Source organism: Anarrhichthys ocellatus, unplaced genomic scaffold (assembly GCF_004355925.1).
Source record: "Anarrhichthys ocellatus isolate YVR2014 unplaced genomic scaffold, GSC_Weel_1.0 scaffold27, whole genome shotgun sequence".
In the NCBI taxonomy this organism is placed as follows: Eukaryota; Metazoa; Chordata; class Actinopteri; order Perciformes; family Anarhichadidae; genus Anarrhichthys; species Anarrhichthys ocellatus.
The window spans coordinates 5,290,218-5,315,259 of record NW_022280057.1 but is presented as its reverse complement, the minus strand read 5'-3'; the positions used below and the strand labels follow the sequence as shown (position 1 = coordinate 5,315,259).

At 43.2% G+C, this 25,042-nt stretch overlaps 4 protein-coding genes across 7 annotated transcripts in view; 3 read left to right on the top strand and 1 right to left on the bottom strand.

The window, feature by feature from the left end:
• The first annotated feature begins 5,827 nt into the window (after positions 1-5,827).
• On the top strand, positions 5,828-8,742 carry selenoh (selenoprotein H). The gene is made up of 5 exons (XM_031862477.1): positions 5,828-5,843; positions 5,989-6,112; positions 6,703-6,845; positions 7,417-7,537; positions 8,544-8,742. The coding sequence occupies exons 1-4, from the start codon at positions 5,828-5,830 to the stop codon at positions 7,521-7,523; spliced, it is 390 nt and encodes a 129-aa protein (XP_031718337.1). The 3' UTR covers positions 7,524-7,537; positions 8,544-8,742.
• A 673-nt stretch (positions 8,743-9,415) lies between these two features.
• Positions 9,416-13,667, top strand: clp1 (cleavage factor polyribonucleotide kinase subunit 1). The gene is made up of 6 exons (XM_031862767.1): positions 9,416-9,493; positions 10,194-10,511; positions 10,611-10,718; positions 10,825-10,944; positions 11,524-11,661; positions 11,807-13,667. The coding sequence occupies exons 2-6, from the start codon at positions 10,218-10,220 to the stop codon at positions 12,491-12,493; spliced, it is 1,347 nt and encodes a 448-aa protein (XP_031718627.1). The 5' UTR covers positions 9,416-9,493; positions 10,194-10,217; the 3' UTR covers positions 12,494-13,667.
• Positions 13,668-14,016: 349 nt separating this feature from the next.
• Positions 14,017-24,212, top strand: zdhhc5b (zinc finger DHHC-type palmitoyltransferase 5b). 4 transcript variants are annotated; one of them, XM_031862745.1, is made up of 13 exons: positions 14,017-14,148; positions 15,265-16,735; positions 17,153-17,274; positions 17,488-17,645; positions 17,829-18,001; positions 18,112-18,214; positions 18,319-18,410; positions 18,993-19,125; positions 19,576-19,684; positions 19,884-19,990; positions 20,749-21,683; positions 21,773-21,796; positions 22,170-22,203. In XM_031862745.1, the coding sequence occupies exons 2-12, from the start codon at positions 16,587-16,589 to the stop codon at positions 21,789-21,791; spliced, it is 2,100 nt and encodes a 699-aa protein (XP_031718605.1). In that variant the 5' UTR covers positions 14,017-14,148; positions 15,265-16,586; the 3' UTR covers positions 21,792-21,796; positions 22,170-22,203. The 4 variants fall into 4 exon arrangements, with proteins under 4 accessions (XP_031718605.1, XP_031718602.1, XP_031718604.1 ...); XM_031862742.1 differs by lacking the exon at positions 21,773-21,796 and having other exon boundaries at positions 22,170-24,212; XM_031862744.1 differs by having other exon boundaries at positions 21,773-22,262.
• The window catches only part of tmx2a (thioredoxin-related transmembrane protein 2a), a 4,656-nt gene continuing 3,177 nt past the window's right edge, over positions 23,564-25,042 (bottom strand). The window contains 2 exon segments of the mRNA XM_031862747.1: positions 23,564-24,781; positions 24,869-24,998. Coding sequence (XP_031718607.1) covers positions 24,605-24,781; positions 24,869-24,998 — 307 coding nt within the window. The 3' untranslated portion in view covers positions 23,564-24,604.

Sequence of the window (25,042 nt, the reverse complement as noted above, 5' to 3'; positions counted from 1 at the left end):
GCACTGTTGTTGTTTTTTTTACTGTCTTTGTTCGCTAAGGATGTCACAAAGGAATAGAAAGAATGTGCAAAAGTTAGTGAGCTGGCACATCAGCACAAACACAATGTATACAGATAACAATAGATAGTAGAAACCTGAAGTGATGATAGCCTAGCATCACAACATTTTGTTGAATCAGTAGCCTCCTGAAGAGAATTTGAGACAGGCAATATTTTACACTTTCACAATAAAAGCACAGTAAAATGAGAGAAGCATGAACATGAATATGGTCTGTAGAGCAGTCTTTCATTTTGACATGTGATAGCTTTGACGTCGTTCTTCAATTAAGTCAACAGTCTGGACTATTTCTTTCAGAGAGTCACGTCACGGTGCTCCTGTCAAAACTTTAGAAAAAGGGAGGTGATATTTGTAGCGTGTGTGTGTGTGTGTGTGCACAAGTATGGGAATGTGTAAGAAATCCAATGTGAAAATGTGGGTGTGTTTGGTGAAGGTCATCGGTCTCAACTGTGTTCACTCCTTGCCCCAGTCACTTTTCTCACCATGTGCAGAAGGCAGCTATATTGGGCCATATTATGATGAGCTGTCAAAGTGTGTTGTGTGTGTGTGTGTGTGTCTGTGTGTGTGTGTGTGTGTGTGTGTGTGTGTGTGTGTGTGTGTGTGTGTGTGTCTGTGTGTGTGTGTGTGCGGGTATGATTCTGGGAAGGGGCTGAATGGGGAACACGCCAGGATGACAATGTGACGATGTGTCCCAGCACACCCCCTCAACAGATTAACTCACGCCGTGATAATGATGCATACACTCATGTGTTGCATGAACTTATACGTGCAAATACACACTTACACAAGTTATAAAGTTCAGAGAAGTTTCACTCAGCGGCCCTCTAATCTTTTTCATCTTCAAGCTCACAAATCATTCATCACTTTCACACCTCTCTTTTCTTCTTCTTTTCTCTCCTTTATTTTTCTCCTCTCTGTGATGAAAGCTTCCTCGCTTCTCCCAGTCATTGGTCACAGCAGATAAATCCTCAAACCCAAATACATTATTGTCCTTAACAGCATCTTTCTTTCTGAACTTTTCATTTACTCAAATTTAACATGCACAGTTTGACCACGAAGAAGGTCAATTTAAATCTGAGGTTGTTAAATAACCAATTAATGTATGAACCAGTGTCATAGAGGTTTGGTTGGTTTATTGTCCTGTGATTTGCTGCAAAAGCAACAGCATTTAGCAATCTAGCAGTAAAAGTTGCAATTTGTTGATGTAACTAATATAGTCGACATGCTAGCTGCTCTGTTAGGCTACACTTAGGAAGAGTAGTGTTTGTAAGGTTCATTGTCAGCATGCTCTCTGTGTTCCTGTGGAGATACAAGCAAGGTATCATGCAGTAAATTCAATATTCTGTCAGTACAGTAGTGGATCTTGTAACCACAAAAAAAGTTGCAGAAACATCTCCAATGGCAAAAGATACCAAATTCCCATCAAGATACAAAATTGTAACAGTGCTGTGTTTCGATGAAACCATCTCTGTCCCCAACATACAACTATACACAGTTATCTCTCTTTTCATCCCAAAGACGGTAACAAGTTTACACTCAGGTGCTTGCCAGCCAGTATTACAATGTCAAACAAGCTCAATGGGGTTGAGCTTTTCTTTGACGTAAGGATGTTAGCGGTTTGAAGGATTAGTTTTGCGAAATCCGCTCGTGGCATAGAGTGAGATGAGACGATTGATACCACCGTAAAGTGAATAAGTATATTTCCTAAAATGTCAAACTTCTGCTTTAAGGATTCATTAAAACAAGAGCATGATTTCTGGCAGTCAAGGCTTCAAACAGCATGCGGGTTTAGACTTTTCATGGACATTATTTGTGAAATAGGAAACAAAAGAAATATCTTTACTGTTGTCCAGAATTGTCAAAGGACTCTGGTCGATTCAAGCTTTTGATGAACAGTTACATGCAGATTGTCACTAAGCTCAACTCTAAGAATCATAAATATTGAACAAAAATCAACCGTAAAACAGCTTTGGAGGCAGCTTTGAAGTTAAGTAAAAGGACATAATCATAATTCATAATGATAATGAATCATAATTTCACAGAAATGTGCAGAAGGCAGTAATGGACGACTGATATCTTATCCTGCCAGGGTTAACCACCTCGAGAAATGCACATCAAAAACTTGAATCGTGACCAACGTGCTTACACTTCCTGTATTTCCAAATTGCTATTTCATGGCAGAAGTGTAGGCGTTTGCTCTCTAGGCCTGTAAGCAGCTGCCTGGGTGGCCACGGGACATATTTGCAGTTTTTCCGGTGCAGGAACACAACCAGCCCATTAGCAGAGAGAATTCCTCTGAAGTCATCAGACTTTGATGATGAGCGCTTATCATACACTGTGCCCACTCATTCTCCCCCAACTCGCTATTCCATTTTTCTTGCCTCTGCCTTTCTTCCTCTCTTTTGTGTGTTTGCCTGCTTAATATGCTGTCACTCAGTCTTTGTCTGAAGCCCTATCACTCCAACACCTATATCCATCTCTGTCTTTCTTTCTCTCTCTGCCTCCCCCACATGGTTATGCTTGTCTTGGCCAAGCCTGTGTGTTGGCTCGTGTGAGTTGGCGTGATTGTTTGCGTGTCATTGGCGTGTTCGCTGACGTTCACCCTCACACATGTTCTTATTTGCATAGGAAGAACCGAGACTCACACCCTGACGTCAGAGGGCCATGGATGAAATGGATTATTCACCCGGGTTTCACCCTGAAACAATAGAACACAATACAAAGGTCGTCTTTTCTTGACATTAAAGAAGAGAATAGGTTTAAATTACCATGTGACAATGCAGTGTTACATCCATAATTGATGAAAATCATTTGCAGCACCGTTGCGCTCACCAGCTCACTTGTCCAGCGCGTGGAAACATGAGCCTCCGGAGCAGCGAGCCTCTGCTCCGGATAACTCACCAAACGGAAGAGGAAGGAAACGAGTGAAAACAGAGAGATGAGGAGACCCTCTGACTATCTGGATAAATCATCGAAACACTGACTATCCTCACTACAAAGGGCGACTTTGCCATGAGTTCACCGACTGAAAAAATAATATGCCCATTGCTTGTGTGTGTGTGTCACTGGATAAAATGCCACCAAATCATCAGTGTGAAGCAATATTTACCAAAACAATATTTACAAAAAGCCAAAAAGGAGACTTTTGAAGAATAAAATGAGGTTGCTTTTAACTTGTACTGTTTTATTTCATGCAACTGGTTTTGAAATGGTTTTCATGTGTGTATTTTAGGGGGGAAATATCTCTTTGGATATCAATGCATTGTATTTTCAAAGCTTTACATGCTTTTTTATTTCAAAGGTAAATCGGAAACTTAACTAGTACGTCCAACTGTCAGATATATGTAGTGCAGTAAAAAGTATATTTTCAACATATTTTATCATCAATCTAATGTAAATTCAATAGTTTATTAATTAACTAAAACTAGTTTTAGAACCCTTAAAATAAGACTTTCCAGCATTTATGGTTTGAGTTTTAAAACTCTCCAGACTATCTTGTTTGAAAAAGACAGACCCGATGGATACTTGCTGTTTCTTTTAACAAGATGTAAGCAGCATCACGTATCATCCTTGTACAAAGTGTTGTGGAAATGTATCATATGGTTCTTTTAGTTATAACTTGTATTGCTTAAACCTGCCTATACCACCCTAACCCTCTTCCCACGAAAAGGCTGGGAACCTGGCCTTTGTGGGTGCAGCGGCCAACATCTGCGAGGGAGAGGGTGAAGGGAGAGGAGACGAGATAACGCGCATATATACTCTGTTTTGTTTTTTATTGGGGTTAGACCTCCGAACCATTCGTGGGGAAAGAGCTCTATCCATTCAGCTGAATTTTGATTGAAGTGTCTGTTCATTAAATATGTTTTTAATACTTTAATACTTATACTTAATAAGAAGTTCCATCGTGATTATTTCTCACTGGGAGGTCAAAAAGATTTTTTTTTCCACCACACAAAGGAGCAGGGCCAGCATACTGTAAGCAAAGACCTGTGTGAACTGACTCTTCAAACTGAGGAAATGTAACTGCAGAGCCAATTTAACTGTAACATGTGTCAGTGTGACTAAACAGTTGCTCATTGAACTTAAAATATTCCGTTTATTGAACTTGTTCGATCGGCGAACTCAACTAAATTGTTTTTACATTACAATAATTCAGAATTATTTACGTTTGGTTTAGTTAACTCACATTCTTTTGGCAGCGGTTGAGCTCAAGTTTTTAATTAACCAATTAGCAATGTTTCACACTATGAAGTTACAAAATGCGTAACAGATTTCCAAGAACAATTGCAGGAGGGAGATTCACAATTCAACAATTAAACATCAGAATATATATATCAATTTACCAACTGAGTCCTAAAGATTCAGAAAATACGATGCTGTAGCTGAGAGGAGCAAACACACATGAAAAAAAATTGATTTCTGAATGAAATATGTGCTTTCTGTTGTGTCCCTACACCACAGTAATATGCGAGTGTTTGTGAGTGTGTGCACATTTGTGCAGCGTGGACGCAACCAGGAGCTCTGTGCATCCGGTCTTGAGTCATTTGGAAGAAAAAGAGGAGAGCGGGGTGAAGACAGGGCACATCTGTCCGACGGTCTGTTCGCTCTTGAAGCTTTACGCACACGGCTAAAATACACTGCAACAGACTGCAAAGACAGATTGGGATCCAAAGACATCAGAGATTTTCTGCGTCGTTGTGTCTGGTCTGTTTCAGAGAGAGTGAAACACTGAGTGATAGATTTAATCATATGGTAAGGACAGCAAGAATGAAAGTGACAGCACGGCCAAGATGAATTGTGGTTCTTCAGTTGGTTGCGAACAAAAGAACAGTTATTCTTTGAGCGCTTGTGAGTCAGTCACACCGCCTCGCTCTGGGAGGTTGTATAGCCCATGTTTGATGGCACGGACGCAGCTTGTGACGTCCTCTCAGACAATTTGGTTTTGAATGCCCAAAAATGTGACTGCCACATCCTCTACTGAAGACACGTGTATTCGGTATTGCTATTCCGGTAACACCATATTTGCTGTTGACTTTGGAGTATACAAACACATCCGTCTGTTGCTCTGCAGGGTTTTCTCTCACTTGTTTCTTTGCTGTCTCTCTGCCATCTCTCACAAGTCAACAATTGGGAATCTTGCAAACGATTAAAGGACATGGGAGCACAACCCTGCAATCATCTGTCCCACTGTTTGAAGAGGACATTACACAGATCTTCTGCTAGAATAGCCAGAAGGGGAACTTCATCTCAAAGTGTATCTAGCTTTTAGCTGGATGGGATGACGCAAATATGAGGGCCAAAAAGTCAGAGATCCAATCATACACCATCTGTTGATACACCATCTGTGTATCAAAAGAGTTGAATTTCAAATGTAAACTTGTTTAAAAATGTGTTACATTGTAGCATTTTATGTCATTGTCAAATCAATTGTGATACAATTGCTGTAAACAAAATAAAAGCCAGAAACAACTGCACTGATGGCCCTTGTGTCAAGCTGTCACATCATTCATCATCATCTGTCCTGGATCGGTAGAAAGGAGCTGTGGCAAATTCCTGAAGTTGTCAAAAACTGATGCTTTGTTTGAATGCGATTGATGAATTAGCTTAATGTTAAAGACAAAAACACAGTAAACTGTATGTATGTGTGTGTGTATGTTTCTATATGGAAAACCTAAACCTTCCTGGTAATGGTTTCGTCCGTCACACTGAAAACCCTGTCAGACAAATACTTTGGTACAGTCCACGTGCGCGCAAAAATTTGACAACTGCAATGGCGTCCAAAGCAGGTCGGTGTGTAACGTTAGAACAAATGTAACTCCGACATTTAGCAACATGATAGACATGTGGTGTGTATTGCTTTTAGTTGATAAACGGGTTAGAGGTTGCACGGCACGCGGTATGAAAATAAACGTAACATCACGTGTGTTTCAGGTCGACGTGGGACGAAACGCAAAGCGGAGGTTGAGGCAGAAGAGGAGAAACCATATGTGGGGGAGAAGGACAGAGGAGAGGAGGAGAGAGGCCAGGAAGGCCAAAGGGTGGTCATTGAACACTGGTGCAAACACTGAAATACTTAAAGGCATTTGTTGGTCGGCACGAAAGGAAAGACTAACGTCACCAGCACAGAAGTGCCTGTGCCATCTAAATCTCAAGGGCTCACACCCAGCATAATCCTTAAACATAAATGAGTAGCAGAGCTTTCCATTAGACCTAATGTATATATTTTCAATATAAGTAATGCATGAGTGTCTGAAGAGCGAAAAGGAATGGATATATGGTTGAAAGAGAGTTGTGAGTTTTGACCAAACCTACTGAAAACCCCAAAAAACCTGCAGTTCCAAGATCAGCTAGGCTTTTCTGGATTCGCATATGTACACATAGACAACCATAATTTCATAAAAGAAGAAGCAGCTCTGATGGACATGCATTGTAGACTTAATTTAATGCAATACAGTCTACACTGCAAGTGCTTCTTAAAGTTATTGTATTTTTTTTATTTCCCTCTAAAATGTAGTTGAATATAAGATAAAAAATTATAGCACTAAAGGACAGTTCTTAAGTAAATGTACATAGTTGTTTTGTCATATGCAGACACGCTCCACATTGCTAACTTCCACCTGATGGTTGATCTGTTATTTCTGGCAGTAAGAGCTGACGAGTGTACGGGCGTCATGCTGAGGAGGTGAAAGCTGCCCTCCTGGCTGCCCGTCCTGACCTGACTGTGGTCTTCAACCCTGAGAGACCGCGCAGGAAGAGCTTTGACATCACTCTGCTGGATGGAGGCAAAAGTGAGGAGGATGAAAAGGGAAAATCCAAGAATAACTGCCATTTTTGACTCCCCAATGGATGAGCAAGTGTCATTACCTCAGTTTTGGGATTTACTCATTTGTAGTGGTTTGTTAAAGGTTTAGTTCACCAAAATTACAAACCAGAAATAACCAGATTTAAATCAAACACATTTGCTCCAACCGTTCATTAAAGCCATTCCACAAAATTTCCTTTCATCAGTATAATAGATTTCGTATTAGTTGTAAATCTAAGTTGTCAACTAAGGATGTGAAGAAAGTATAATCTTACCCAATCTTTCCCTCGGAGTGAATGTCTCTTCTGCCTCATTAAAGCCCGTTCACACAGTCAGCAGGAGGCTGTGTTCAACAGGCGTGCAGAAAAGCCACCAGAGGATAAAATTTAATATGTAAAATAGTTTTTCTCCAAATTTATGGATTATTCACTGTTTGGTTTTGAGTATCAGAGTCGACACATCTTAAAGTCTTCTAGAGGCCGCTGTTATACATTAAAAGTATTGCTTATCTTCTAAATTGTTCGTACAAATGACACTGTGTCCTTGTGTTCCTATAGAAACATCTCTGTGGACTGGAATAAATAAGGGTCCGCCTGCTAGGCTCAAGTTTCCTCAACCTGATGTCATAGTTGCTGCTCTGCAGGAGGCTCTGAAGGCTGAGTAGACGCCCATGTGAAGGTTTGTCCTTTCAAAGCAAACAGACAGAATAATACAAAGCAGAAAACTCTCGATACAAATATTAATGAAGGAGTGCACTGTCACACTAAATAGTTCTTCTTGTTCTGCTGTAATACATAGAGAAGCAAAGTCAAATGATAGCTGTGAACTGTAAGGTAAATGGAGTTAGATGTTACATGAGGGAACCAAACATGGGTTTAACATGCACGTATACATACACGTGTATTATCTGTGAAAAACACGTGTTTGAAATGTTACAGTCCACAAAGTTATTTCGTTGCTTTTTAGTTGTCACCATATTCTTGACAGCTTAGCTTGTGGATAAGAATTAACCTTTTAAATGTTTTTTTGAAACCGTTGCAATTTCTCTTCCCTTTGAAATTGTCTCCACTAATTCATAGAACGTGCATTAACCAAACTGTATACAAATGTGTTTATTCAATGTTTAACCTTCTACCGTTAGATTAGTTTGGCTCAAAAGACATTTACTTATTGGTCGTTAGTTGTTTTTACCAGCATCTCTGAAGATACTTTTTAAGCCTTTAATGCTGTTGAATATTTTTTGGGATGCAATGTTCCCTTATGTAAATTTCCCCAGAGCCATGTGTCACAGCCTGAACTTGGATTGCCTTTCGTGTCTTCACATTTCATGAATCACCAGCCGAGAGCAAAGTAACTGCTTGTTAGTCGAGCTCATGACACAACCTTCAGTCATTATCGCTAATCCGTAAACATCGACTTCAGTGTCCTCCATGTTTGCTTTTGCACAGCAGTGTGCTGTGTGTGATGTATTATTGTTTTTGTTCATTTCTTCACATGTGGATTAATGTTTTAATAACCTAATTAATTTTATTAAATGTACTGCTTTATACAATCTTATTCCTGTGTTCTATACAAGTGTCTATACTGCTACTGGTTGAGCGTAGGCTGTAGTACACAACAGTGGTGTGTTAAGAATGTTTATATTTCAGAGTTAAACTAAAGAAATGATTTGTCTTGCATGCAGCCAAGAGTTCAGGAGATGTGGTCCATGGAAGCAGAATGATGAGGAGTGACCAATGGGATGTCCCCGTCTCTCCTCTGATGATGTGAGCTCCAACAGCTCACGTCTCCCGGACGCATGGTGACACCTAGTGGAGCGTCTCTGAACCACTACATTTATCAGATGCACAGTGCTGCTGTTTAAGACAACAGAACAAAAAAACAACCTCATTTATAGTTTATTGTGCTTTTAAAGCTTGTTTTTAGTAAATAAAGTCTTGTTTCTCAATTATTGTGTAAGTGTAGGTATGTTTCTTTTCTCTTTTTTCACTCTAGTCAAGCAGTTATTTTTATCTGGGAAGGTTTTTATCTCACAAAAACATCCCAACGAAATGTTGTTTCTAGACAGGTCAGAGGTGGGAAGTAACACAAGTATATTTACTCAAGTACTGTGCTTAAGTACAATATTATGGTATTGGTCATTGAGTAATTCCTTTTCTGATTGACTACATTTCACAGGAAAATGTACTTTTTACTCCACTAAATGTATTTATCCGCTGTAGTTACTTTACAAATGGAGCAAACAGTTTGGACAGCATGTTTATGAAGAGTTTGACCATAAAACTGAAAAAAAGGTTACAACTTCTCAAATGTGAAGATAATCCTTCAAATGTATTTCTTAAAAGTGAATTTCTCTGTTGAAATTCACTTTTTTGAGAAGCATCAAGATAACATAACAAATTTAAGTGTCTCTTTTTAAAAAAAAAAAAAACAAGTTTTAGGTTTTAAATCTACATCGAACAACAAAATCTTCATTTAAGATTTATTTCCAGCGATTTGCGCGAGCCACCAGAGGACGTTGAACATTATTGGTTGAGAGGGACGTGACGTCATCATCACGCGCCCAACCACAGTGTTGGTTCCTCAAGAGTTGGGAACCTATTTTTCAAACTACAATAAGCTTGAATTTAGTCCGTAAGTACTACAGACTAAAATAACTAACCAGTAGACATGCACCTGGCAATGTGGGAGTAGGTTAATGGCATTCCAGGCGCTTACAGGCTATTTACTGCTAAAATATGGCGATGTTACGGCTACGGTGTGCTAACTGCTAGCTAGCTGTTTTTTGCCTGCAAGTGACCCACGAGCTAAACTGCTTTCTCTCAGTGCTCACACTTTGACTGTCGGTCTGATTAAGTAAAAAATTACATTGCAAATGACATATTACATCATCCCCCATTTTTCAATAACTAAATGCTAGCACGTCTGTTTATAGCTCCAGTTTGTCCTGCATACATTACATTATTAGCGATAGCCACAAACTGGGTCTAACGTTACTCCTTTTCATACCTCTCAGGTAGTGTTTTATCTTTCTGTATGTGGATATAGTTAATAAACTGTTTATGTGACGCTTAACTACACCATGCTGGCATTTTGGCTTGGTCTCTTATGTAACGTTAACGGAGCTGCTGTGTCGAAAGACTTCCTGGTTAAATCAACTTTTTATCTCAGCATTTCACAAAAGTTTGTCAATATTAACATTTTATAGCGTCAATGAATATATGAAGTATAAATGTATTGATACAAAATGAAAATGGTCTTTAAAAGTATGGCAGTGTTGGAGACATTGTGATAAATTGTCCTTTTACATCATTGTCCTTTTCTTTTCAACTAGACGTTATTTCCAGGTGTTTGTAACATGGACTCTCTCTTGTCAGTCATGGCAACAGAGGGTGTGGAGACCATTAGTGAAGATGTTGCAGTACCTGGGAAGGTCAGCACCAGGTTTGACCTGGAGAAGGAGACTGAACTTAGGTTTGAGGTAGAGGCAGGGGACACCGCAGAGCAGGTTGACCTGGAGCTCCTTACAGGAATGGCTGAGGTGTTCGGCTCCGAGCTGAACCGCAACAAGAAGTACACATTTGGACCGGGCTCCAAGATCGCCGTTTTCACCTGGCAAGGCTGCAGTGTGAATCTTTATGGGAAGCCAGAGGTGAGTACCCGGAGGCGTGTCCATGCAAATGTGTGAGAGTGTCTAATGTGGGTTCTATGAGCTGATCAAATAACCAGTGTCTACCCCTCATCACCACAGGTGGCTTATGTGTCCAAGGACACTCCTATGCTGCTCTACCTGAACACACACGCTGCCCTGGAACAGATGAGGAAACAAGCAGAGCGGGACAACGAGAGGGGGCCGAGGGTAGGTTTGAATAAAACACTACTGTTTTCAGAGGTCTTTCTATGCAAGGTTGCCAGATCTCAGTAAATGCATTTCAATTGACCGTGTATAATGAATTATCCTGCAGGTGATGGTGGTGGGACCTACAGATGTGGGAAAGTCAACAGTGTGTCGCCTGCTGTTAAGCTATGCTGTAAGGGTGGGCCGGAGGCCAACATTGGTGGAACTGGATGTTGGACAGAGTGGGGTGAGATGAATTGGAGTTATCATAATAAACATCAGCACAGACTACCGATATTAAAGGAATAACACCGGCTACCATTTTAATTATTTCGCTTCATGTCACACAGACTTATCATCTTGAATGCAAAGTGTAACTACAGCATCTGTGTAGGATAGATAAGATGCACATGTGTAGGAGCACAGCATGCCCCTATGGCTGGTTCTGTCAATCACATGCACAATAAGTTCTGGAAAACTAATATTTTGAGTTTCCAAGTGTACTCTGTTTCTATGACAGTAAAGACGAGGAGAAGTGTTGTATTTCTAGCACAAGATGGACTAAGAGTGACGTACTGCTTGGGATGTTCATAATCATTTACTCCATCTGGAAGTGTTGAAATATGTCAGCTTGAGTGCCATCTGTCCATCAAATGAATGGCATTCAGAGTAGTTATTCATGCCACAGTTTGTCATATACCATCAAGGGTTGACATTTACTTTATGCATCCATAAAATCAGGATCAACCAGCGATCTCAAATCTATTTTTTTAATGTGCCAGAGCCGACTCAAATCTTATCCTGTCATTTTAATTCTGCTCCTCAGGTGTCTGTACCTGGTACAGTGTCGGCACTATGCATTGAGCGCCCGGCGGACGTGGAGGAGGGTTTCTCAGTCCAGGCTCCGTTGGTCTACCACTTTGGCTCTACTACCCCTGGGACTAATATCAAACTTTACAATAAGGTGAGAAAAAAAGATTATGGCAACACTTAACATGACAGTATGAAGCCAAACGCCCACTGCCAGCCTGCAGATTTAATCTGCCTTATCATCAGTTTTAAAAATGTTCTCTGCCCAATTTAATCGGTTCTTTTCTCACAACTTGTAGCTGACATCATGCTTAGCCAACGTGTTTTCCCGGCGCTGTGAGGTGAACAGGAAGGCTAGCGTGGGAGGCTGTATCATCAACACCTGCGGCTGGGTGAAGGGCTCAGGATACCAGGCTCTAGTCCACTGTGCTTCTGCCTTCGAGGTGGATGTGGTGCTAGTGCTGGACCACGAGAGGCTCTACAATGAACTAAAACGAGACCTCCCTCACTTTGTACGGGTTGTTCTCCTACCTAAGTCCGGAGGGGTGGTGGAGCGCTCCAAGGAGTGCAGGCGGGATACTCGCGATGAGAAGATCCGCGAGTATTTCTACGGCTTCCGTGGAGTGACCTTCTACCCCTTCTCCTACGAAGTGCGTTTCTCAGACGTCCGGATCTACAAGATCGGAGCACCGTCCATCCCGGACTCCTGCTTGCCACTGGGAATGTCTCAGGATGACACGCAGCTAAAGCTCGTGCCTGTTACACCAGGGAGAGATCTCACGTATCATGTGCTGAGCGTGAGCAGTGCAGAGGACGGAGATGAAGGTGCCAGAAAGGGTATCGTAGAGAGCCCTGTGTGTGGCTTCATAGTGGTGACTAATGTGGACACGCAAACACAGGTGATGAAAGTGCTGTCCCCAGCGCCCAGACCACTGCCCAGACACACTCTACTTATCATGGACATCCGCTTTATGGACATGAAATGAAGTGTTACACTTAAGGAAAGAGAACTTTGTTGTAAAAGAAGTGGAGAGGAGTTCTGTAAAGAAGACGTTTTGTTTCCTAGTTGTGTCTCTTTGTAGGGGCTAAAGAGGGCAAAAGAGAAAAAGTTTCAGTACAGTTGCTGTAAATTAAACACCATTTTATAGACCACACTGTTTGGCCAATTTGTGGCCAGGGATGTTTTTTATCAGTGCAGGAATTGTTTTCTTGATAATAAGTTTTATGAACATTGTTTTTCTTCTCTTGCGTAATAAATTTTGGAAATGTAAAACATTCGGTGTCAGATATACTAAGTTTAATGGTCGCACATTGTCCTGTCCTACATATGCACAATATATGTATATCAGTTCACATTTATTTTCATTTTTATATGCCCGGTATTTAATGGACTAGTTATGAAAACATTTGTGTGTTTTTACTTAATTACAACTTAATCAAGTCTGGGAAAAGTCTTTTAATTCCATGGCTTCACATTAGGTTCTACTAAATATTTCTACAAAGCCTCATCGAACAAAGCAAACGCATTATGAATGTGTCCGTGAAGTGGGAGACGTGTCCGGTCTTCTCTGTTGTATACATCCTGTGGTGTCCATGTCTATTTGGACATAAGTGGAACTGATGTATAGTACCAGTAAGGCAGTAAACATGAAGGACCACTATGATTTGTTTATACTGTCCACACCTGCCAGCTCACTGGAGCTCATCAAATATTCCACAGGCCTACATGCTGTAGTATTTAAGTTGGACACTTATTTCTTAACAGACAGTAACAATATCTCAAATTGAAAGAACAGACTTTGTGATGCCCAGACAGATGCTTAATTACTTTATGTCCTGATTTTCATATTTAGCATGTTCTTAACCGTTTAGTGTCTGTGCTATTGTTCTGAACATTGGCGTTAATATGCCGGATTGTGGCTTTGTTGTAGGTGGGCCTGTTATGGAGGATTTGAGTCGACCATCTGTGGTCCCCAGATGCTTTTGTTAGGTGGCTTCTTCTTGACGTATGGATTGTAACATGTGCATGTGGCTTGGACTAAAGCTGAATAAATGTAAAATGATCCGGTATTTCAAAACACAAAAGAAAAGACTAAATATTCTTGACTTGGGCACGGAAGTTTGATGGAATCATCTGGCTGTAACGTTTCCAGTATTACAACCCACAACAAAGACATCCGACTCTTTGAGTTTCTGAAGTAAAACGTCAGAGATGTCTCTTCATAAGTCGGCAGAGTGGGGACGTTAATGAAGTGCTCTTCTTCGTTGTTGCATAATGAGCAACTTGAGGAAATGTTACATTTAAATGCATTGCAAAAATACTATTTGTGTGTAACATTAAGATGTTTGCCAGTCATTTCAGAGGAAGCCGTTTCATTATGTGGTAATAAAGCTGTGTGGGCGGTCAAAGCAATCCGACAGCGAACCAATCCTGTCAGTCATGGTTGGTTCAACTGTTTCTCCAGACCACACCTGCTCGGCCTCTGATTGGCTGTTCATCCCACCTGAGGGACGACGGGCGACTTCCGGGATTCCGATGTCGGCCTAGCAAGCGAGCTAACTAGTTTGCTAGCGGCTAACTCAAGGAGGACCGTAACGACCCACACCCTACAGGCAAGACAGCTCGCATGTTCTGTGTTAGGTATGTCCTGCTTGTTTTACCCGCTCTTTGTGGTGACTATTTAGCCGAACGTACGTTCATTTATCCGGCCAGCCGTCAAGGAAAGCTACTCCGCGAGTGTAAAGCTCCCCATACTAGCCAGCCAGGTAACGTTAGCTAACTCTTCGCTGTGGTAAAGGACTGAGCAGTGTCGCAAAAAACTTTCGAGGCTAGGTAAGAGCTAACTGATCACTAAGTATAGGTCGCGTTTAAATCTGTCATAATCTCAATGAACGTTTAACACAACGAGCCAAAACACCGCATCGTCTATTACTTAACTTAGTTGAAGAAAGTGAGGTGTAACGTTATTTTAATGAGGTTCATTGTTAGTTGTCTTGGCTGATACTAGCACTGCCCTGGCCTGTTGTTTCACGCTCGGTCTCCTTCAATTTATGATCCAAAGATGAAGTGATACTCAATTAAATTACATACAATCAAACAAGACATTAGCTAGAAACTAATAGTGTGTAACTGCTGCTGGGGAAATAGATCAAATTCATTGCTAGACCGGTCATTCAACGATGTTGCTCGGATCTGCAGATGGTTGTGGTGACATGACAGGCTCGACACAGGAGATTTTAGGATTATCATCCGTTATTGTCGAGAGGGAGTGGGGTGGGTGTTGTTTGGCAGGTGAGATGATTAACTGCTGCACCACCACCACGGCTCTGGTGATTGTCGAAAAGAGGGGTGTGTCTAAACTATCGGGTTACTCCGGATCCGTTTTCAGTGTCTTCTCACCGCACGCACTACTTTTTCATTTGGAGATGAGGTGTGTGTGTGTGTGGGGGTGTGGGGGTGTGTGGTGTTTTGACTTTCCAGAAGTGGGAGGTGTTTCATTTGAAATCCTGAGGGCATTGATGTGACAGTTGTGATTGAACAACAGCACACTGTTGAGCAACTTTGTTTATGAGCAACGTTAACGGTGAGAAATGAACAGGTTTGCACTGTAACACAAGCTTTTTAGGACAGTAAAGAATTTATTAGCCGACCTATGTTATGAAATCAGAGTGAAACCTCTGCTTCTCTTCGATACCTCTGTTCAACAAGGAACTTTACCGTTGACAGTCAAGCTTAAACGTGTCAATTTCTTTACAGGGGCATCCGACAGCTGACCCACAGAGCCAGTGGGTAAAAGAAGACAAAGAAGTAAAATGCATCAGACTACATAACATCACTGCTGCACATGGCTTTGTTTAGGAGATGCAACATGGGAAAGGAGGTCTATCTGCAGAGAGTTTGGAGGTGGGAGAGGCCTCTACACCCAGACCCGGCCAAGTGTGGCGACAGCTCGATGACGTACACAGGGCTTCTTTTTGGATTGAGTTGATTTTGTCCCCATATTGAAGCAAAGACTGAAAGCGGGGGGTCTCACAAGAACCAGAGGACTCTGATTGGCTGTTTGAGGCTGGACATCATTTTGTAAACCGTGTTTTTTTTTTTTTTTTTTTTTTTTTTTCTCTCTCATCGGCTTTTTGAAAATTAATTCCAGCTGGACTTTTGTTTGATGCAGCTTCCAGCAACTAGTTCAAATTAGTTTTAGTTGGTTTCCCCCTGCTGACATAGTTTGAAACGCTGGAACTGTCCCTTCTTCTGCCGCCATCCTCCATTTCTTCCACCCACCCAGTGCCTAAATACGCCCTCTCGGGACAATCACAGAAGTCATCAGCAGCTGCTGCGCTCAATCCTCTGCCTCTTCTCCTCTATGTGCTTCTGCTCTCGGCCTGCTGGCCATCCACCCACTACCTCTTTCATTTTCTGCTCTTTTTGTTTTTATATTCATTTCCTCTGATAGGCATAATCAGAACTCGAGCACAGTGGCGAGCATTAATGCAAAACACTGAGTTTTAAGGAGCGGAGAGAAACCCAGATTCCTCTCGCTTTAGTCGTGTGCGAGTCTCTGTGCTTTAGCGTTGGAGCACACAAGTGTTACGGTTGCACTGGTGCCAGGGAGCAGTTACAATTCGATTTATTTATATTGTTGCACCAAATACAGTTAGATTAAAGCCATACAAAAATATTTATGAATTACCGACACACATATTTTTGTATCACCTTGCTCTTGTAAAGTCTTGCTTTTATAAACCTCTTAAGATTATGCACACAACTTAAATAACATTACAACAAGCTGTACACATGCAATGCTAAAGTAAAGCTGTTTACTGCTGTATGAAAGTACTGATTATCTTAGTGCCAGGAGACCTTTAGTGTGACGGGACACAGAGAAACCCTCATGTTTCCATTCAGCTGCTGCTTTGCATAGTGTTTTCTTTTTTCTAGTCTGTAGTCATGGTCCCTCCTCCCGAACAAACCCCACATTCGCCATTTTGACCTGTAAAGCGCCGTTTACAGTAGGTAGACCGTAGATAGATAGATCCCTCCCTCTCTCTCTGTCTTCCTCCCCTCTCTCTCTGTCTCTGATGCCGGGCTTCAGTGGTGGGGGGGTTGGGGGAGGAGTAGGTGTCCCTGCTTCTGCTCCTCCCCGTCCATTTCGCCCCAGCCGATATGTCCCGGTGTCTGCAGCCACCACTTTCCTTGTCGGATCCACCACCCTCTTCTTCTGCTTCACGTAAGTATCTCACTCATATTGAAACTCCCACATAATGCAAACAGGGCCAAATGTACACACAGTTGTGTCGCTGCCTAACTAATCAAGTTTGCATGTATTTGTGTATGCTAAAGGCGTGTGTAAATATCCCTATACGTTATGTTTTATATGAAGACGTCCCATTGTTTTTGTTGTTTGTTTAACCTTTATACAGAGAGAGTTTACTGTGCAAACCTGTCCTCTTATCAGCAAGTATTCACACAGTTCCTCGCAATCATACCTGTGAGCTGAGGAGTGTTTCTTGCTCATTTTTCCCATCTGTGTATTGCAGCAAGTGCAGGGATTGGAGCCTGCTCTTGAACATGTGTAGTAGACTAGTAGTTATGGCCATAACATGTCAAACTGTCATTTTATTCTATCCTTGTTCATGCTCTCCAGGTGTCCATGGTTGTCAGAGTATTTCTCCTTTGTCATTCCCGTCTACATTGCCGTGATCTTCCTCTTCACCCTCGCCAACTTCTGTATGGCCACTTTCATGGACCCTGGAGTCTTCCCCAGAGGTAAACTCAGTGTTTTTTCCTGAGAAAGTTGATTATCACATACTAACATATACAATTGAGTGCATGACAGATAAGCTAAGAATGAAAAGAATCACCAATAATGCCACGATCCGTTAGAAATTGACTGAAATGTTCAAACAGAATGCAGGGAGGCCGTAGGATCCAGTACAATGATGTTGGTACAGTCTCAGTGTGTGTGTCTGTCGTGTTTAGCGGAGGAGGATGAGGACAAAGAAGATGATTTCCGTGCCCCGCTCTACAAGACGGTGGAGATCAAAGGGATCCAGGTGCGCATGAAGTGGTGCTCGACCTGCCGCTTCTACCGTCCGCCGCGCTGCTCGCACTGCTCAGTCTGCGACAACTGTGTGGAGGTACACGCGCGCACTCTGTGTTACGGGCTGGTATTGTGAGGCCTAATTAGAAATTGATATATTCCGTGAGAGGTAGAACTTGTTTGATTTTGATGTGTTGTAACTGTTCCTTGTCACAGTTATTCTCCTCTCTCTCGTATCTTTACTGGTGTTTGCACATTATTGTCCTTTGTGCTCTGTCAGGATTTCGACCACCACTGTCCGTGGGTGAACAACTGCATTGGTCGGAGGAATTATCGCCATTTCTTCCTCTTCTTGCTTTCACTTACCACCCACATCATGAACGTATTTGGCTTTGGCTTGGTTTACGTGCTGCACCACCGCCAGCAGCTGGACACGCCACATGCTGCGGTTACGTATCCTTTACTTGGCACGCATTTTGTTGGCGCAGTGATTTTTAGCCTGGTATTTGTGTTGTTTTTCCTTTGCTGGGTTTGTTGTAACCTCCTTGACCCTCCCCTCCCAGTATGGCTGTAATGTGTGTGTCCGGCCTGTTTTTTGTCCCGGTCGCTGGCCTGACTGGGTTCCACATGGTGTTGGTGGCCCGCGGTAGGACCACAAACGAACAGGTACAAACAAGAGCTGGTTGTGTGCGTCACTGAATAATCCAGACACTTCAGATTGTGTTTTTAGCATTAATGGTGTGAGCTGGAACATTTTCCTCTCATTGTAGGTCACAGGGAAGTTTCGGGGAGGCGTTAACCCTTTCACCAACGGCTGCACGAGGAATATTTCTCATGTGCTCTGCAGCTCCCAGGCCCCCAGGTCAGCCTTCCTCTCTCCTCTGCACTCATCTCTCCTTTCACACTCAGCTCCACAATTGTTCTTTTTCCACTGCCCTTTCTTTCCATTGCTCTCTCTCTCTCTCTCTCTTTCCACTTTTCCAGCGTCCTCTTTTATTGTTCTCACTTCAGAATCAGAATCAGCTTTATTGGCCATGTATGCTTACGCATACATGGAATTTGTCTCCGGTTTCCACTCCGCTCTCAATGTACAAACACAAATTTACAATAAACAAGACAATATATATATATAAAGAATAAAAAAGAGCAGCAAAAAAGTAGAACGGATGTAGGTATAGACATTTAGCTATATACAATATAAATATATACTCAAGAGAAAAAGTGTGTGTGTGTGTGTGCGTGTGCGTGTGCGTGTGTGTATATATATACACACACACACACACACACACACACACTCTTGTCTGTTTAGTGATGGAATATATGAGCGCAAGCCTTCAGTGCGAGTGGTTTCTTGTGTTAGATCATGCTTGTCAAGAGAGCAACATACTGCCAAGCCTGTTTAATCCTTGTGTCATTTTAATGTGTGTGTATGTACCCCTCACAGATACATGGGCCGGCGGCGAAGCCCTCAGGCAATGGATGTACAGCCACCATTTCTTCGACCGCCTCTCACTGAGGCCCAGCTAGAAGCCAAGGTCCTGGACAACGGCATCCAGAATGACCGACACAGCACCAGGGTGAGGGATACAAAGCAATCAATGAATTTAACATATTGGCCCACCCCCCCCCAAAGATCCAAAGAAGTGTGCGGGATTCTTTGGTTTAAATACTGAAAGTCGAGGAGCAACACAGAAACGGGTAAACCCTACCTCATCTGGATAATGAAGCACATGTGTTGGAGGGTGTTCAGACTAAAAATAGTTCAGTGAGTTTGAACTTTTATCAGATGCTAAAACGTTGAACAACGGTTCATGAAACAGGACATCATGCCTCCAAGAAGTTGTTATGGCATCAACAATTCCACCCTCTGTAGCAACAATCTCAAGGTTAACGATAGAAGTACAACAGTCGAGTTACAAAGTAATATTCATGCGATGTGCGTGCAATGCGGTGTTGCAGCAAACACCGAGTTAAACTTCTTTACTGGACACGGCCTGATACTGTGTGTCTCTGTGTGTCCGCTCCAGTCCAAGAGTAGTCTAGACCAGATGGAGAGCCAGTCAGCTGATGCAGAGCCTCCACCTCCTCCAAAGCCAGAGCTTCGGTACCCTGGCCTGCCCCGTGCTGACACGGAGGGTGAGACAAACGCACTCTTACACAACACATACGTGAACCTCTGTAGTAACGGGTATATCACCTGACGTGTCAACATCTTGAGTGATGACCATCGAGTGCAGCACAGGTACTTCAAGTGCTTTACCTGAACAGTTGAATGTTTGTTTTGTAATCGCAAACACGCCTCTTTCAAATGTCCTTTTGGTTTCTCGCCACTCAGAGAGCAGCCTGTTGACTGAAACTCCACCTACGCCGTCGATGTATAAGTACCGACCACCTTACAACAGCCCAGGAAGGAACCACACGGCCCTCACACACCCCAACAAGGTACATGTCGATACACACTTGCACAGACCTCCATGTATTGGGTATAATCTATTCACCTAAAGTTATTCAGTACTGTATATTAAGAGTATTAAAAGAACACAGGATCAGCTTCGACACAACCGTGTTGGTTTTACATAGCGACCTTGTTTTAGCATCTGTAAAAGATATGGGATGTGGTTAATCTTATTAGAATACTCAGAACAAACAATATCCGATTACTGTAACAGATGATCTGGTGGCTAATTTCTTTTGTGGTTAATACCATGCCCCTCTTTTTTTTGTTTTTTACTTTGAATTGATCATTCAGTGGCCATCGGTCGATCAGTAAGTCTCAGCTGGTGTCATCTGTGTGTATCCCTTTGTGTTTGAGTGGATCTATCCTTTCCCCTCGGACTGCATTGACTGGAATGTGTAGTTCATGTACTGTATGTATTTGTATATTTCCATCCATGTGTTGATACACACAGTCTTTGACATGCAGTGTCAGTGCTTGTTCAAGCCAGTCAATGTTTCCAATCCAGTAGTGTGATGATGGAGTAGAGCACTGGTCAAGCATCCAATTTCTCCCCACCACTCTTTTTTTTTTTCTGTTATGTTTTTGTAGTAAAATGGTTATTTTTTTGGTGTTATGTTATCTATTCCTCAACTAACATGGGGATTTTCTTCTCCCCCCCCCCCCCCCCCCCCCTTTGCTCCTGCCATCATCTTCATCACGCTCCCCCTCTCTCTCTCTTTTGTCTGTTTCTCCTCTTCCTCAGATGATCCGTGGGGAGAGCCTCAACTCTCCATCTCCCTCCATCCTCCAGTCCAGCCGTCAGCTTAGCTACCGTTCGGAGCCGAGCAGCCTGGACGGGACCGCGGTGGTGGGGGGAGGTGTAGGGGCGCGCAGAGGGGGAGGGGAGAGGGGCGAGGGCCCCGGAGGCCCCGGCGGGACTGCCGGAGTGATGCCAGGGGGCATGTCAGGTTACTCCCTGACTGGGCGCTCCTACACCTCCTACCCATCCTCTCTGGTTCTGTCCACTGGCGGCTCTCACTCCTCCAGCTTGCGCTCAGCGCAGGCGGCCCATAACCCGCTGGCCACGCTCCAATCAGAGGGCACCACAGACACCAGCTACAAAAGCTTGGCCAATCAAACGCCTCGGAATGGCAGCCTGTCCTACGACAGCCTTCTGACACCATCCGAGAGCCCGGAGTTCGAGTCGGCCGCTCACGAGCTGTCGCCGCAGAAGCCTCGCGCTCAGTTTCCCTCAGCGACTGCAACAGGCCAGCGGGAGGTGGTGTCACCCAGCAGCCTGCTGCAGGGCTACACGTCGCCCTTCCTCTCGGCTCAGATCGCCCAGCAGAGGGAGGGGCAGCTGTTCCAGGGCTCTGCCACTTTCTCCTCCCCCCACAGGGCCTACCTGCGTGCCGTCAGTCCGCCCCCTCCCTCCTCTGGGCCTCCCGAGATCCAGCACCTGCTCCAGCATAACCAGGACTACTCCTCCTCCCGAGCCCCTCGTAACCTTTCCTCCGCATCCTCTTCCCCCCGGGCTCGCTCACTAGAGCACCCCGTCTCCCCGCCACCTCGCGGCCTCTCCCTCGGCAAGTCCCAGGCTTATGTTGGGGAGGCAGGGCCTCAGCACAAGCCTCGGGCTTCAGGAGGAGGCATTGTGCTGGGAGGGGGAGGAGCCGGAGGAGGGCAACAGGCTCCACAGTGAGTAGTGATCCGTCGCCAGATCCGCCAGCCTGCTTCTCTTCCTTTTCCTCCTAATTCTCTTCTTCTTCCTCCCTGGTTTGTGTCAGCCCTCCTCTTCCTCCCTGATCTGTGTGAGTCTTCCTTTTCCTCCTCCAAGGTTTACAGTCAGTCTTTGCTTGTTTAGCGTTTAACAGTTGTTGTGTATGAAAGTGTTATTGGGTGAGTTGGTGGACTGTGTGACTGAAGTGCTAACAGCATGTCAGTATGTGTTTAGCTCTGTGAAAGCATGCCTCACCACGGTGCTGTTTACTCCTGACCTCTGGCCTTTTCTTACTCAATAAGTATAGTTACCAAATGCCTTACAAGTTCCATGGTAGAGAAACATTTGTGCTTGTTTGCTGTTATTTTTGAAGTAGAACCACTCACCTCCACATCCATGTATCCTCTGTCCTCACTCCTAATCTGCCTCCCCTTCCCTCCCCTTCCTGATGGCTGTCCAATCAGATCCACCTCTCGTCCGGTCTTGGCCAATCACACACCATCCAAACCAGGGGGCGGAGTGAAGAAGGTGACAGGCGTTGGAGGGACCACTTACGAGATATCGGTTTGAGTGACCGTCATGGTCCATCACAAAGAGGAGGGGGCGGGTCATAGGACTACTTCCACTTGTCTCTCACCTGAGCTGGACGTTATCCACTGTAGGCTCCTGAGAAATGACTGTTTTTCCGCTGCAAAGGACTAAAGGAGCCTGTCTGGTACTCACTTTGTTATATTTGTAACGCCACTGGCAGATTTGAACAAAGAGTAAAAGGGGACACTGCATTTTTCGGCGGATCAAGTCGTCTCCCTTTAGCCACTTTGTGAGCCACAGACGGACGTGACTGTATCATCATGGCTGGGTACAGATATGTCTACAGAACACCCAGAGCGATTCAATGATTGGCTGTTTCATTTGGTCCGTTAGCACACAGAGTATTGCCCGCCGTGTCCGACACTTGAGGAAAGGATGGCCTTTATCCGGCGAACGGACCACACAACCCATTTATCGACAAGAGTCCAACCTATAAACACAGTATCATTTTAGTTTTCTAAATCTTTTTTTAAAAATATTGTTTTATATAAATGTATAAAATCTTACAGATTATTATTGGGTCAACTTGTCAGGCATGGACTATGGATAAGGGTGACAGACAGTACTGCGTGTAATTATTCATGAAAGCGATCTCGGATCAGTTGCCTGTTTTTATTTTAATGGCTGCATCAGCCCACTCATGAGCTCTTGCTGGAATCTTTCATCGTCCAAAGAGAATGATGATCGTTTTGGTGAACAGCCCGAAGTGGCAAATAATTGAGTTTGATTTTTCTGAAAGCCACAAAGAAATTCAGAATCACGATTGCAGCACAAGTATCTTTGTGGAATGTACGCTTGTAATCTTTATGCTAGAGACATTATGCAAAATCTGTTAGTAGCTTTAAGATCATTATATGTCCCTTTTTCTGTAATATTTTGTCCATCGAGATGCTAGTAGAACCTGAAACCTTTAACGGGTGGCCAGCCAAATGGGGGCAGCGAGGGAAGGGCTTATTTATTTTACCACACAAGACAACCTTGTAGTTTTGGGCACAATTTCAAACCAGTCTCTGCCAGTTTGTCCTTTTCTTTTTTTTGAGAAAAGAAGAGTAAGTATGAATATTTTTTATGACAAAGACTTTATAAATGAAATTGTAAATGCGCTATGCCACTGAATAGAATTTCAAGGAGGGACTGGTTTGTATTTAGACTTTTTTTTGTTTTTTCTGCCTTGAGACCATTCGTAGTGAAGCATGCACATTTTATTTGTATTTTTTACACTTTTCCGAGAGAAAAAAAAAACGGCAGATTCGATTTTTTGATTGGCTTTTAAAACTTCTGTAAAGGTACAGGTTTTTTTTTTTTTTAACCCTTTAACCCACCGCCATGTTAAGAAAGGAATAGTTTCAGGATTGGGCATTACGGTTAAGATTTTATTTATTCTATTAAGGCCTCCAGCGGTGTTGGCAGTAGAATGTCAAAGCTGGCTGAATGTAGCACGTCTTTGGGGGGAAAGTACTCGCTTGAAGCACACAAGTGTCATCGCTCAACCCAAACGACCGTGTTACTAGTTTTCAACCCTCCCAGGCGGCGACGTCGTCGGTGTGCATGTGGTTTTTGTTGGTCGTGCTGAATGCTTCACTGGCGTGCGAACTTGAGAATATTGTCAAAAAGCCCACCTGGGTAAATGTGTGGGTGGTTACAAGAAAAAGAAGCATCATTAGTGGCACAGGCAGCCATCGATAAAGAGACCGTGAGATACTTTTCTTCCTGCGCTGGCCAACAATTGTGACCACTGAACAATTTGAACCTATGTGAGTAAACTTCTATGTGAGATAAAATATTGCTATTGTGGGCTGTGATGAATGGAATGAGTTTCACAAATATCTGTAAAGAGTACATAAAAGACATTTCCAAAATGGCCTTATAAAGAATTTTTAAAAAGATGTCTTCTCAGAATAAAAAGGTCAAACTGATTAACTGAGTCGTGAATCTTAACTGCACAGTTTTATTTTGGCTTAGAAACATGAGGCACCAGTAAAAATACAGGCAGCAAAGGTTTACACACGGTGATGAGAAGTTGCGAAAAGTAGCCAAAAAAACCATGCATTATAAAAAACGCATTTGTTCTCAAATAACTTAATAAAATGTACTAAAATCATTACTCGTCTTTTGCTTAGCTGCATTCAAACCACACTGCATCATACCCAGTCAGACCAGGGAAACGTGGTCCAGCTTTTTGGGTATTTATTTGCCACAGTGAAGACTTGACGTCTAGTAGTGGTTGAAACCATTTCCCCTCTCTCCGTCCCGCCATATTCTAGACTTTGGCCTCCTCGTGTGGCATGCAGCCCGTCTCTGAATCCTCTCACTGGTCTTTCTTGCTCTCTGTGGGCGGCTCCAGGTTGTTGGTTTCAGGGTGGAGCTCGTCGCTGACCTCCTCTGGCTGAACGCCGCTCTTCTCTTCTTTCAAACCACGACTTTTGTTCAGCTTCTTGGATTTTTGGAAGAGTTCGTTGAGATTAAACGCTCGGATAATGTTCTCCTAGGATGGAAATGAACGTCATATGAGGATATAGCTTTGTGGACGTGACCGTTCCTACTCCACGAGTTAGTTGCATACAAGACTTGCCTCACTGAAGGTCCAAGACACAGCTCTCGCTTTAATGTCCACCATCGGACGTCTCATGAGTTCGCGCCCTTCTTGGAACAGCACCAGAGAGGGCAGCTGCTTGGCCAGAGGAGAGGTACTCACCCTGTAGCTGTTCAGACGTAATTCATGGGACAGTCAATTTACTGTGCTCAG

Bases quoted from the DNA above. Each gene is read 5' to 3' on its own strand.
- clp1 (XM_031862767.1), top strand. From the start codon at position 10,218: ATGGACTCTCTCTTGTCAGTCATGGCAACAGAGGGTGTGGAGACCATT. The intron at 10,945-11,523 runs GTGAGATGAATT...TCTGCTCCTCAG, and splicing joins TGGATGTTGGACAGAGTGGG to GTGTCTGTACCTGGTACAGT. The intron at 11,662-11,806 runs GTGAGAAAAAAA...CACAACTTGTAG, and splicing joins ATATCAAACTTTACAATAAG to CTGACATCATGCTTAGCCAA.
- zdhhc5b (XM_031862742.1), top strand. From the start codon at position 16,587: ATGCCGGGCTTCAGTGGTGGGGGGGTTGGGGGAGGAGTAGGTGTCCCT. The intron at 18,215-18,318 runs GTACAAACAAGA...CTCTCATTGTAG, and splicing joins GTAGGACCACAAACGAACAG to GTCACAGGGAAGTTTCGGGG. The intron at 19,991-20,748 runs GTACATGTCGAT...CCTCTTCCTCAG, and splicing joins CCCTCACACACCCCAACAAG to ATGATCCGTGGGGAGAGCCT.